The sequence below is a fragment of the Melozone crissalis genome, unplaced genomic scaffold, assembly GCF_028551555.1.
Source record: "Melozone crissalis strain CALT ecotype California unplaced genomic scaffold, PUWL_Pcris_2 ptg000092l_1, whole genome shotgun sequence".
In the NCBI taxonomy this organism is placed as follows: Eukaryota; Metazoa; Chordata; class Aves; order Passeriformes; family Passerellidae; genus Melozone; species Melozone crissalis.
The window spans coordinates 534,910-548,082 of record NW_026535869.1 but is presented as its reverse complement, the minus strand read 5'-3'; the positions used below and the strand labels follow the sequence as shown (position 1 = coordinate 548,082).

At 51.0% G+C, this 13,173-nt stretch overlaps 1 protein-coding gene across 8 annotated transcripts in view; it reads left to right on the top strand.

Annotated features, from left to right (window-relative positions):
* The window catches only part of CADM1 (cell adhesion molecule 1), a 141,771-nt gene that overhangs the window by 109,485 nt on the left and 19,113 nt on the right, over positions 1 to 13,173 (top strand). For 4 of the 8 annotated variants that reach the window (XM_054291367.1, XM_054291365.1, XM_054291364.1 and 1 more), the window contains exons 6-8: positions 394 to 493; positions 3,207 to 3,379; positions 6,785 to 6,856. In XM_054291367.1, coding sequence (XP_054147342.1) covers positions 394 to 493; positions 3,207 to 3,379; positions 6,785 to 6,856 — 345 coding nt within the window. The remainder of the gene's footprint in view (positions 1 to 393; positions 494 to 3,206; positions 3,380 to 6,784; positions 6,857 to 13,173) is intronic. The other 4 variants (XM_054291369.1, XM_054291368.1, XM_054291366.1 and 1 more) reach the window with 1 other exon arrangement.

Sequence of the window (13,173 nt, the reverse complement as noted above, 5' to 3'; positions counted from 1 at the left end):
ATTTAGAGGAGCTTCATGTGGACGAAGTGCAGCCTCCTGTTGTTGACACAGAGGCAGCGGTGGCTGTGGCTCTGTTTGTGTCTCTAACCAGCATCTCTTGTCCAGCCCAGTTAGCACTCATGGACCTGGGGGCTGTGGTGCAGGAATCGCTGACACCCCCAGAACCCTTCCATCCCGGGCACCACGGGTCTCTCCAGCTTCCCCTCAGCACGAGGACAAAGCAGCTCCTTTTAGCTGGAGCCCTGAGCTCAGGATGGAGCAGTGCAGCTGGAGCCCTTCCAGGGCAGCACAGGGCTGCAGCGGCACTTGGGGTGCCACCGGCAATCGGTGCCGGCACCGAGCGGGCACGGGGGCACGAGCCGGGGCTCACCTGCCGTGTTTTGTGTCCTGCAGATAAGCCTCAAGTGCGGGTGTCTCAGAATTACCCCTTGCAAGGCCTGACGAGAGAAGGGGAGCCGCTGGAGCTGACATGCACCGCCTTTGGAAAGCCACAGTAAGTTGGGCCCTGCCCAGGGTGGGCCGGTGGTGACGGGACGCTGCTCCTGTTGCCATTCTCTGCTGTGAAGACAGTGTCCCAGAGGCAAGGAGAGAGATGCTTCCTGCACCCAAACAGCTGCTGGACTCGCATTTATTGCTGTGCACCTCATGGCCAAGGAGTTTCCACTGGAAGGCTCCTAGGAGAGCTCCTCCTGGCCACCATGCAGCGGCCTTTGGGTGCAGCAGGGCAAGGCTCCCAGCTGGACGCCTCTTCCCCCAGGGAATGGCTTGGGTGGCATTAATCTGCAATTAATCGGGGGTTTGGTTAATCTGCAAGAGCAAGGCTGGGGAGTTGTGGCCCCTGGAGGTGCCAGTGTGTGGACACCACCCAGCCCCACAGCACTGGGCCCTTGGGGAAGCGGGATGGATCCCCAGGTAAGGCAGTCCATCCTGCTCATACTGACTGTGTGATGGTTTTGCTCCCCCTTGGTGCCTCGTGTGGTTTTTATAGAATACCAGTTTTATTCTCTCTCCTCTTCTTGCCAAGCCCTTGAGGCTTTCTTAGGCAGTTGAAGGAATTTATGCATCAGGAAAATCCTGGCAAGGGAGGGTAGATTTTCTCACACTTTCATTGCTGTTCTAATTTAAGTTTTGTCGGCTTTATTTTTTTTTCCAAAATACTTTCTCTTCCACTTGGATTTATGGCTGTCAAGTATTTACTATCCTTCCTTATTTTCCTCATGTCCATGAGATTTCTGCAAACATCCCTGAGATCTCAGTGCCTCCCTGGCAGCGTGCCCAGGGCTGGGCGTGGGGAGCTGGAGCCCGTCCAGCTCGGCGCTGTGGGCAGGGCAGGCACCAGGGGCTGCCCTCATCCTCCTGCTAGCCTGCATCCCCATCCACAGGATTTCTTGATTCCCAAAGTCCTTGCTTGATTCCCAGTTTGTTCTGCTGGGCACGAGGCCAGTCCCTTCCCGTGCATCGGAGGCTGGCACGTCCCTGCTGAATTCTGAATTCTGAATTCCCTTTAGTAGCGATTCCCTGCTCAGAGCCTGCCAAGCCCCTCTGCATTCCTGCTCCCCTGGGTACCTGCAGCGCCTCCCATTTGCTGTCACCTGGGAATCTAATGAACAGGCTTCTCTGCATTTTCTCCTTGCAGGCTATGAGTAAGACATTCCCATGTTAAATAGGACAGACACATCTTCCTGGCAGCTTGCTGCTGCACGTTTGGTGGTGCTGGTGATGTGCTGGGAATTGGCTTCTCTAGGTCACTTCACCTGGGTCTCCCAAAGCTAAGAAAACACACGGTAAAATAATGACCTGGGTTTGGCTCCATCTTTTTAAGAGAAAGAGGTTTCATGAAATCTTTTACAGGGGTTTTAGATGAAGGGGGAGGTTTCTCCAGTTAAGCAAAGTAATTTCTCTGCAAAATTTGGCAGCATAAATATTGGGGGAAGGAAGCTCAGAGGGAAAAAATACTAGAGAGGAGAAATTTCTATTTGGTATTAATACAGATATTTTGTTAGATTAGAGACAACCCCCTAAAACTATGACAGAAGTGGGAAGATGCTGAAATGGTCACTTGTGAGGCATCCAGGCACACTTCTCAGAGCAGCAGCTACTGTGTTGTGTACCACCTGGGGACTCCACAGCACAAAGAGCCCTTCAAAAACTGCACCCAGGAGCATTCAAACCCTTCCCACCCCTACTGAAGTTAATTTGGGCTGTCTCAGGAGCTCCTGCTGCCCACACTGTGCCTCCTGGCTGATTCCATGGCAGCGAGGGACACAACACCAAACCCGTGTCCAAAACCAGTCAGCCAATGCCCAGCTGGGTTTGCTTGGTGCTGGATCCGTGGCTGGGGTGTTGAAGCATCAGGAGCTTCTGCACCAGGGCTGTCATGTACTGTTTGTACCCAGGGAAGAGCCTGAGCCGTGGGATGCCTCCAGCAGCATGAAGTCCCACTTGCCAGCCTTGGAGCCAGGCAGGCTGAGCAGTGCTGTGCTGCAGGAAACTCCCCTTTAACAGGACTTGAGTGGCCTGAACAATGCTGGAATTCTCTTGCTGAGAAAGAGCTGATCTGTCCCCTCACCGCTGCTTAAGAGATGCTAAACACCCCCACAAAGTCAAAAGACCCTCCCAAAGCCCTTGAGCACCTCCAGTCCTTACCAGCTCTAACAACCCAGGCTCATTTCATCCCCTGAATGCTGCAGACCCCTTTCCCAGTGGGTTCCATCAGCGTGGGGTGCAGGAGGGGCTGCCAGGCGGGCTGGGGGGCAGGAGCGGGGCTGGAACTCCCTCAGTGCACAGCACAGCCCCTGCCGAGGCCCTGGCAGCCTGAGGAAGGGTTCAAACTTGACAAAACCTTGCTTGTTCTGCTGTGCAGCTCTGCCCTCAGAGCACCCCGTGGATCAACACTGAGTCTGTAGCCTCAGAGCTTTCAGGTTTGCTGAGTAAGCGAATGATTAACCACTAATGAACTTTCTTCCTGCTTGCATTAGTGTTTTCAGAAAATTTAAGCTCTGGATACAGTTTCCTGTTGGGTTTAAATAAATTTAAATTGAGGAAGCCCGACAGCATCTGGGCTTGAGTAGTGCAAAAAAGTATGTGTTGTTTCTTTACAGTTTTTCTTGGTTTGGGCTTTCTGTCTGTGGATGAACTTTTGAAGATGCCATCTTGACCATAGGAAAATAGTAATGTGACTGTTTCTTTTTCTCCCTCCTCTGTAGGCCTACGGACATGAGGTGGTTAAGAGTAGATGATGAGATGCCTCAACACGTTGTAGTGTCTGGTTCAAACCTTCTCATTAGTAACCTAAACAAAACAGATAATGGTACATACCGCTGTGAGGCTTCCAACGCGGTGGGGAAATCACATGCGGATTACATGCTGTTTGTATACGGTACGTGAGAAAAACCACCGTTCTTCTAGACTCCTTTACACCTGATTGCACCATGCCCTGCTCGGGAAGCTGTGACAGAACCTTACATTTGCTCGATGCCAGGTTTGCAGGCAGCTCCTGAGCCCCGGCGCTGCGCTGGGCTGGCAGGGGCTGGGGAGGCGCTGGGCGCTGCCGGGGCTCTCGGCGTGGGCATCGGGCACAGAGCCTGTGCCAGCTCTGGGAGCTCCCGAGTGAAGCCTAAGGAGAGCCAGAGCAGGGGCGTGGGGAGAACTGTGCAGTTCTCCTTGGACTTGTCACTGATTTCTGTCCTTCTGGTAACGCCTCCTCCAGTGGCCTGAGCAATGGTCCGAGGGGTTCTGAGCCTTTCCCTAGCCAGTTAATCAGCCAGCATCCCCAAATAATTACAAACCAGTAAATAACCTGGAGGAGTGAGGTGCCCTCAGCCTGTCTGTGTGGCTGGGCAGACACTAAAACATGCCTCAGCATCTTTTAGAGCGCTGTTAAGTACCTGCTTTAATTCTTCCTTTCCTCTGTGCTACTTTGGCATTGCTGTGAGCCTCGTGCTCCTGCCGTGAGGTGTTGCATGGAATGGAGATTCAGGAGGCACTTGCAGAGCCGTCCCCCAGTTAATGATGAGCTGCTCCTTGGGCTGCATATTTAAACTTTCTCTGTCAAGGGCGGTTGTGTGTGGCTGGGCTGAGTTCCTGGTGGGTCTTGGTCATTTCTGACCTGAACGATGCTACAGTTCCACTCAGGTGGGACAGAAACTTGGTCTGAAGTTTGTTCCATGCAACAGCCGCCTGAAGCTCTGCAGTCTGAGCTCTCTGGTAGTTGATCCAGTCAAGAGTGGAGAGCCTCCCATGCCTCTCCAAATGCCAGCTCTGCAGGAGTGGTTTTAAGCCCAGTCTTAGAAACTCACCTAAAGACTCAAGGTAGTGACAGCTTTGAGCTTATACAGAACTCATGTACCCCATCATATAGGTAATTCTTCTAGTGCCTCTCGCTCCACAAGACTCCAATTTACAAAATGAAGTCAGATAGGCATTTATGATTGGTAATTTGCATGCTCACTATGTAAAAAGCCCACTTGTTTACATCAGTGTTGAAAGAAACAGCCAATGTTGCAGAGAGCAGAGCAGTTGGAACAGGACACGGGCAGTTCCCCACGAGATGGAAATCATGAAAGCTGCTGCCATGAAGCAGCTGTGGGGTGGGTGCAGTTCTGTGCACCCATCCTGGGCCAAGGCAGGGCTGGGGGCGCCTCCCCAGCATTACTGCCCTGAGGTTTAGAGTGGGAAATCTCACATAATTACTCTGCATTTTGCATGTGAGCGAGAATAGACAACACAGGACTTCCTTGGAAGTGGGGTTGCTTCCTCTTGGGATTAAATCCCCATGAGGAGAGCCAGGATAGCATTACTTGGAAGGAGATGCAGGTTCCCAGGGGATGGAGACTGTGGGTTCCAGCTTAGGCATCTGGCAGATGTGTGTCCATGCAGAGGAGAGTGCTCATGGGCACAGAAGGGTTTTACACACCCCATCACCCCCAGTGCTGCACGTTTGGGACCATCCTGCTGGGCTCTGCCACTCTGGACAGCACAAGGAATCCTTTTAACCCTTGATTTAAAAGGGAGAAGTGCAGAGTGGGGAGGGAGTGGTTGGGCTGTGGCCATCAGCGAAGCCTCCTGGCGCAGAGCTGCTGCTGAGGGCAGGCTCAGCATGGGGGTCTCAGCCCCTCAGTGGTGGGGCACCTGCACCTGTGGCCCGTGGCTCCTTTCACACCAAACCAACCCATTCCCAGCAGCATTGGGGCAGCCCCATTGCAGGGACATCCCTGCGGGCCCAGGGTTTGATGTGGCCCCAGCAGCTGAGCTGTGCCAGCTCCTCCCCAGCTGCCCACGTGGGATGGGGGTCTATCATCACATGGACACACACTGGACACGTGCTCATTTCTAAAGTTCATTTTATGCTTTTTGTCCCCGTGGGCGTGGGCAGATACATTGCTAGAAACCTCCAGCTCCATTAGCGCTCCAGATTTTTTGGGGTTTTTTTGCTTTCAGGGCACAGCCAGACCAGGCTGGTCAGTGTGAGTCTGGGGGCCTCCCCAAGCACTGGGAGGGTCCCCACTCTCCCAGGATACGTGTGGGTCAGCAGTGAGAGAGAAGCCCAGGGGCTGAGATCCTTGGGATGCAGAGGAGAGACAGTGACTGCTCACAGCACAGCAAACTATGGGGTGATGTTCCTTAACTCTTGGGAAGTTGGATAGAATATAATAATGGTGCAGTATATAATTAAAGTTCAGATATCTTAATTAGGGGATCCAAGGGAGCTCGCTCAGAGATAAAAGAGTAGCAGATGTGTTAGTGAGGAACAGCTGACGTGCTACGGAGGAAACCTAAAATCAAAAGCCCATGAAAGGTTTCATGCTCTATTATTGCCGAATGAATCCGTAGTTCAAAGTCTTTCTGACTACTAAGTGCATTCAGTTTGATCATCTGGGCATTGATACATATTTTTTCTTTTACATCTTCTCATATCTACCTTCTCCTGCCCAATAGTTTTGATAAGGATGTGTCCCTGTGTGTAACATCAATCCCGTGACGAGCAGCAGGGTTTGAGTCTCAACAGGTCCAGTCCATCTGAGAAATGGTCACAGAGAGAAACATCTCATTAACGATGCCCTAGTAGCAAAAACAAGAGTGTGCAACTGAAATTGTCAGAAAAATATTGATTTTTTTTTTTAAATTAAAAGATCTTGGTGGAATTCCTCATACCTGGACATTGATATTCAGCAATGGTGTTGTTCGTTTCTCTGTATCCCTCACCACCTTTGAAGTAGTTTTTAACATCCTGCTGCTGTGTGTTTGTAGAGGAAGAGCAGAGAGGTTCAGGGCCCTGGGAAGACAGTGAGATCTGTTGGTGTGCTGTTAATGCTCGGGCTGTGAAGCACAGCAGGGCCTCTCACACAACCCTCCCACCCGGGTTTGCAAATGCATCCGTAGGCAACCACCAAAGCACCACCGTGTCTCTCCTTGTATGTGCAAACTGGTCTTTTTGTTGTGGAAAGCGTGCAGTTTATTTTCCTTATGCCTCTCCCATTCCATTTCTCTCTCTCATTGACTAATTTATGCTGGGTTTTTTTTATTTTTTTTTAGCACTGTAGAAGGCAGAAAGGGGGGAGAGGCTGGGGCCAGGTTCTCCAGCCTGGGTAAGCGTGGGCGGAGGATCTGGCCCCGCTGTCCCTGCTGGGCTCCCCCCTGGGATTTAGCCAGGGAGGGGTCCCCATCCCCATGCTGCTTCTTAGCATCCTTGTTTTCCTCTGATCACAATTGACCGCTGTTGTGTTCTGCTTGTTTTTTTTCTTAATTTGCTTTTTTATTATTTTCCTTTTTATATTTTATCCAGATCCCCCCACAACTATCCCTCCTCCCACAACAACCACCACCACTACCACCACCATCCCTACCACCATCACAGGTATGGTACCTTCATAACCATTGGAAATGTCCTGAATGTTTATTGTCTTTTATGTATATAAGCAGAGCATGAAGCCTGGGGAAAAACAACAAACCAATCACTTGCAGTATTTTTTTTTCCCCCTCAAATACGCCCACCCACAGCACGAGCCCTGGTCAGACAGTCCTTGCTGTGGGTGTGGGCGTTCCTGAAATGTGGGAATTGTCATGGCAGGAAAAGTGATTCATTCAGTTACTGGTGGCCAGCACTGGGTACTTCACATGCAGATGCCAAAAGCCTCAGAGCTCCCTTAGCACGGGCAGTCGTTTCAGCCTCCGTCCCGTCAGTACCAATTTCTGAGCAATTTATAGAAAGTTTGATCTCTGGCAGTTCAATTCGCCTGATGTGCCTCAAGATGCTTTTTCTCATGCCAAGATGTTGGTATTTCTTTGTGATAAGCTTCTCCCTCCCTCTCCCAGAAAAGGGAATTCCACCAGTTGTTTTTATTGTGTGAATGCCATCCCTAGGCCCGTTGTTGAGGAGCTGCCTTTCAGCTTGTGAGATTTTCCGTGTCTTGCGAGAAAAGATGAATAAAAACAACCAGCAAGATCATGACACCTCTGTGACACATCCTCATACCTCCTCACAGACCTGACTCATCAGGAAAACCCTTCTGATTTATTTGTGACCATTCGCATTGTCATTTCTCTGACCTTTCCTATTCCAACCGCTGCTTTTGCTTTTGCTTGCTGCTTTTTGTGGGTTTTGGTTTTGTTTGTTTTTTTTTTTTTATTTGAGGCAGAGGTGACAAACGGCAGGTGAGGATGGACCATTGAATAGCTAATGGCACAACGTTTACTGTCGCTGTAAAGCACCCCTTGTGTAAACGCCTTCACGTTTTATTTGCTTTTATGATGCTGCTCAGCTGACTCTCACCACCCTGCCCGGGGCGTTCCGTGGCTTCTTTTCCTCCCGAGGTTTTTGCAGCCAAGGCAGGACGCGCCGGTGAAGCCTCTCTGCAGCACCAGCAGCCTCCAGCCCTCGCCGCGCTCTGCTTCCTCCCCGCAGGTGCCGCGCTCCGGGCACCCGTTCCGGTGCCGGGCTGCCTCTCCCTCCTGCCCTGGCGCTGCTTTCTGCCCTTAACCCGCTTTTGTTTCAGAGCAGCTTTGAGGCTTTCCCGCAGCCTCCCTGAGAGCTGTTGGCAGAGAAGCTCGGCCGTGCCCGCCCCACGGGCTGTACCCGGACGTGCTCACAGGTTTCTTTCTCTGACGGTAATTGCTCGTGCTTTCAGTGAATTTTGGAAGGCTAAATGGAGCCACGTGTCTTGATGCTTGGATAACACCTTCAGTCGATCTTGGTGCCTGCAGACCTTAATGACCGGGACTGTTTTGTGTTTGGGAGCTGGGTTGTTATCAGCCTGTCGTTTTAGGGGTTGCCCCAGCACTGCCCTCCAAAGCTGGTGCTGTGTCAGGTCCCACAGCAGTGCTTGGTTCTTCCCAGTGAACAGCAGCTTGGTTGTTTGCTGTCCTGCTGCAGCTTGGCTGTGGATGCTCAGTAGCCTTTGGGCTTTCCTTCACACAGCTTTCCAGGTTTTTATATTAAAAATAAGAAGGGGAGAGATGATTCTTGCAGTTGGAAATGGCCGTGTCATCAGCCTGGCAGAGGTCCCTCGGGGTAAGGAGCATTCACTGTCCAGCATTGCTCTCTCACCTTGCTTTGCAGTGGTGGAGGATCTCAGACTCTGGTGGCACAACCCAGTGGGTCTCCATTGCCTCCTTGGTGCTTTTCTGTGTTGCCTTTGACCTGCTGAGGAGGCTGGAACAGTAATGATGTGATATTGCTCCCTGATTCCAGCAGTTCCTGCTCGCGATTTGTCGGAAGAAGATTTACTAATGCTGATAAGGGAAATTACTATTTTCTTCCCTGGCACTGAGTCTTCTTGACATGTGTCTCACCATGCTGTGCCCATGAGTTCAGTGTGCTTTTCCCACCCAGAGCAGCCGAGGCTTCTCCTCCCTCTGTCGTGCAGAGATCTGTGTGTGTGTCCTCTCCAGTCAGTGCTCAGGAGCCACACCAGCTTCTGCCCTTCAGTAGTTAAGAGACTTTGTGGCTGGAAAAAATTAGGTCAAATTAACATAATCTCTAGAATTACATAGCAGAGTAGTGTTGGAACACTTTTCAAAGCCTTGAGAGACACCTGATACCTTAATTCCCAAATGCTCCAGCATTCTTCCTGTCTGACAGAGGAGAGCTGGGAGAGAGCAGGGTGTTCTCTGAGCTGCTGGCAATCCAGGCATCTGGAGCCAGCCCAGTGGAATCCAGTCCTTAGGGTGAGGTGGGTTTGAAATCTGCTTCTTTTTGCTTTTGTCCCCCTACTTTTAGTATAACCCTGACGTAGTTCGTGTCCCCTGGAACCATGGAGTAGTTCTGAAAAACAATTGTCTTGCTTTAATTGAATAAAACATGGGGAAAGAGGCTGCACTGAAGCAGTTTCTAGCAGGTGACCCTAGAAAATTCTGCCCTTGGAGTTGTCCTTTTGATTTATTGGTTCAGGGAGTTTCTGGGGGAGCTCTTGGAAAGCTGACCTGATGCTTTCTCCAGCGAAGGACAAGCTGAGCAGTGAAGTTTCCAGACACCACGACCTTTAGAGCTTTCCCTCTGTCACTTTAGTGTAGGTGCTTGAAAAGATTTCCTGCGTGACAGCTTGATCTTTTCCACGTATCCTGCAGCAGCATTGATATTCCAGCCATCCTTTGGTGTTTCAGCCCTTATCGCTGCCGAGCCCTTTTTTATCAGTTAAATTGTCCTTGTGGCTTTCTTCATTAAGATGTACAATATGATACAGCAGAGCAAACAGCACCATTTGAATTGCCCTGGAGTGGCTCCTGGAAATGCTGGGCTCGGGCAGCCGTCGTTTCCTGGGTAATAAAGGTCCTTAATCACAGCCCAGCCCTCATATTGTGTTTTTGTGCCTGTGCCAGCCTCCCCAGGCACTGGCACGCCCCCTCCCAGGACCAGGGTGCCATTCGGAGCTGCACATTGCATGTCCCACTCTTTCTCCACAGGTGGAATTGCACAGGTGTCTTGGCAGCGGTCTTGGTGAACACCTGGGGGTGACACGTGCAGGTTGCCAGTGTTGCCGGCCCTGCAGGTGATGCTGCTCTGCAAAGGCACTGCTCTCCAGCCTCAGCAGCAGGCTGGGGGCTCCTGATGTCCCCCCTGGAATGCCCATTTAGAGCATATTTTAAATCCCACTGGTCCCTTGGCGTGGCAGGTCTGGTCGGAGGTGTCTGTGTATTTCAGGGGGCTGTGACATTGCAGGCAGTGATTTTCACTTGAGAATTCCCAGAGGCACCCCAGCCCCTTCGGTGAATGCATGCGGAAAGGACCAAGCCCATCCTGTGGAAACAGGAACAGGAGTTCCTTCCTGAGGCTCAGGATTTGGATGAGCCAGGAGCCGGCTCTCTTTGGCTTGGAGGTGTGCAGTGAGCTCCAGAGCAGGAGCTGAGAACTGATGCCGAGTTGGAGTATCAGCTCTTGAGCAGGGGCGCGTGGTGGTGGAGCTCTCCTGTCACCCGCAGGGCAGGCACGTCTCCTGAGAAGCACACCTTTGTGTCAATCCCACAGGATTTAAAAATAATAGCACATGGAAATGTGAACTCTGGAGCAAAAACAAGCTGCAGGTTTTCAGAGCATTTCACATGTCGAAAATTTATCCTAGTAGGAGTTTGTCCTTTCCTAATTACAGCCGGTGGTGTGAGAAGCTGCAGTTGCAGGGGTTCATTCCAGCAGCAATCCCAGTGACTGGCGGGCAGGCAGAATGCAGTCCCAGCCATCCTGTTCTCAGGTTTCCTTGCTCTAGGTCTGTGGGAGGCAGAGAGGCAGAGTGAGGATGTTTAAAGCCCAGACTGTGTCCTGGCAGGATGGTGACATGGGCTCAGGTACGGCCACGTCTGCCTGGGACTGCTGCAGGTGCTGACCTGATTATGGAATTTAATTGTAAAACACATTTATTCCCCAGCCAGCTCGGAGTGGCCAGCTCCAGGGTGGCTCTCTGGACTCTCTCACAGTCTCTGGCTTTTCTGGGGTGTGGAGATGCCCACGCTGCCCACGGGAGATCAGCAGGAGCAGGAGGGTCCCGGTTGGCTCTCGGCATTCCCAGCCTGGTGTCGAGCTGTGACACGCTCAGCTGCTTGGTGCCGCTGTGCAGGGACGCAGCCCAGGGATTTGTTCCCCCAAATTATTTATTATTTAACTTCTGCTTTCTCTTGAAGGTTCTGCCTGTCCCTGGTAAAATGTCAAGTTAATTTAAAGATGATTCTTCGCCTTTCTGACATTTTCATCCAGGTTGTCTCTGCATTAAAGGGGCTAAAGGCAGAGCTGACAGGCCTGGGACAGAAAATAAAATGAAATAAAATTCAGTCTTTCAGTCCCATGTCCAGCCAGTAGCAGGCAGGACCTGTCATACGTGGCCTTACTTTTGGTGACACAGCATAGGCAGTGCACAAACCATCATCTTGCTGAGCAGAAGCATGGGTTGTGTGCAAGCTTGGGCTTGAAATCAAACCCAAATCCTCCCAAATCTGTGTGGAGAAACATGCAAAAGCATGGCTGTGCTAATTTCAGACTGTTTTTGTTCTGGTCACACACAACATCCATACAGATTGTGATGATTTTTGGGAAACATCTGGTCTGCTAATCAAGCTGTCCCCAGGGCCCTTTGCAGGGCACCCGGTGCCAACCTGGAGCCCTGTACAGAGCAGATCAGGGGCTCAGGAATGCAAGGGACATCTCCATCCGTCCTTGGAGGGAGGAGCGTGTGGTGAGGGAGAGGATGGCTGAGCTGAGGGAGAGGACGGATGGGTCACTGCACTCTGGTGTTTGAGCCCCATCACTCCATTGCTGTGGGATGTGGCACCTGTGCTGGTGTCCCGCAGAAGTTTCATCCAGAGGAACACTGGCAGGGTTTTTTAGGCGTTTTCATCAGCCCCAAGGAGCTGAAGCAAAGCAGGATCCGTGTGCAGTGCTGCATGCTGTCCCTCAGGCTGCTCGAGGCAGCAGCGGGCAGGAACTCGCACTCGCCCCGGTCAGTGCATGTGAAGCAGTCTGGAAAATCGGGAAGAATAAGAGCTCCACGCGTCAGGGATCAGATTGGCTTTTGGTTTCAGTTCAGAAAGCAATTTAAAAAGCGATATATTGAATGGATATCTATACTTGCTAAAGCCTCTTTAAATTTAAAAGGCAGCAGCGTGTTTTGCCGCGATTTTGTGGATGTGCTGCTGTGATTCTGTGTGTGCTCCTCAGCCCAGCACCCGGTATCTCTGCGAGGCTGCAGCACTGCGGCTGCAGCATTCAACCAGGGGAATTTAATTTTGCTGCTGGGGTTTTAATATTCCTCCATCGTGCTTGTTCTGTTTGAGGCTGCGGACTAATTACGGCCAAGTTTAAAGGGCCTGGTCTGTCACACTCTGCAAACAGTTTGAAGTTGGAGAGAATCCATTTGAGAAAACGAGGAGGCTCAGCAGTGGAGCTCGTAACTCTGAGAAATGTGGCCCAGCTGCCTCCATGCAGTAATTTTATAAATATGTGTGTGTATATGTGTGTGTGCCCTTGCGTAGCTGCCTAATGGGGTGGTAAGTGCCTCGAGCCTGGGTGTCATCTCAGTTGTCCTAACTGGCAGATATTTATTTCTTACAGCCAGTGCTACACAGAAATCCCAATAAAGTGAAATTTGCAGCTTTGTAGAAGCCAATGGTTACTCCTTTGGGTACCTTCTGTAACTATCAACCTGGCCTCTGAGGAGCTTTTGCACATGAAGATTTTGGAAGGCCTTGACATTGCTCTGCTTTTCCTGAACAGCGTGTTTAGTTCTTTTCCTGACTGGCATTGGGAAAAGAAGCCTTGATATTAAGGTAGAAAATCCCAGGTCTGTTTGGTTATGTGATTTCCATGTTCTCTTGGCTTTGCTGCACTGAGTAAACTGGCCCCTTCTTCATCACCAGCTTTCCATTTTAAATGATAGCTATCAGCCTTGGGTGATGGTGTAGCATGTTGATGGCTTGGGACCAGAACGGTGCTTTTTGCTGATGGCAGAGCCTTTCCTTGGCTTTGATCAACATTAGCTAAATCAGGAGCATATCAAAGACTTTTTGTTGGTCAGCATTTGAGAAGAGATGGTTTTTGTTGCAGGACATGGGGCAGAAGGCTGATTTCTGGGGTGCTGTGTGCCTGCTCTGACATGGAAGTGTGGCTGTTGTTGAAAGTAAAGCAGAAGCTGTTGGCACAACCCCAGGATTCAGAGAAGCCCCTTTGAAGTTAGCTAGTCCAGCCTGAAGTTA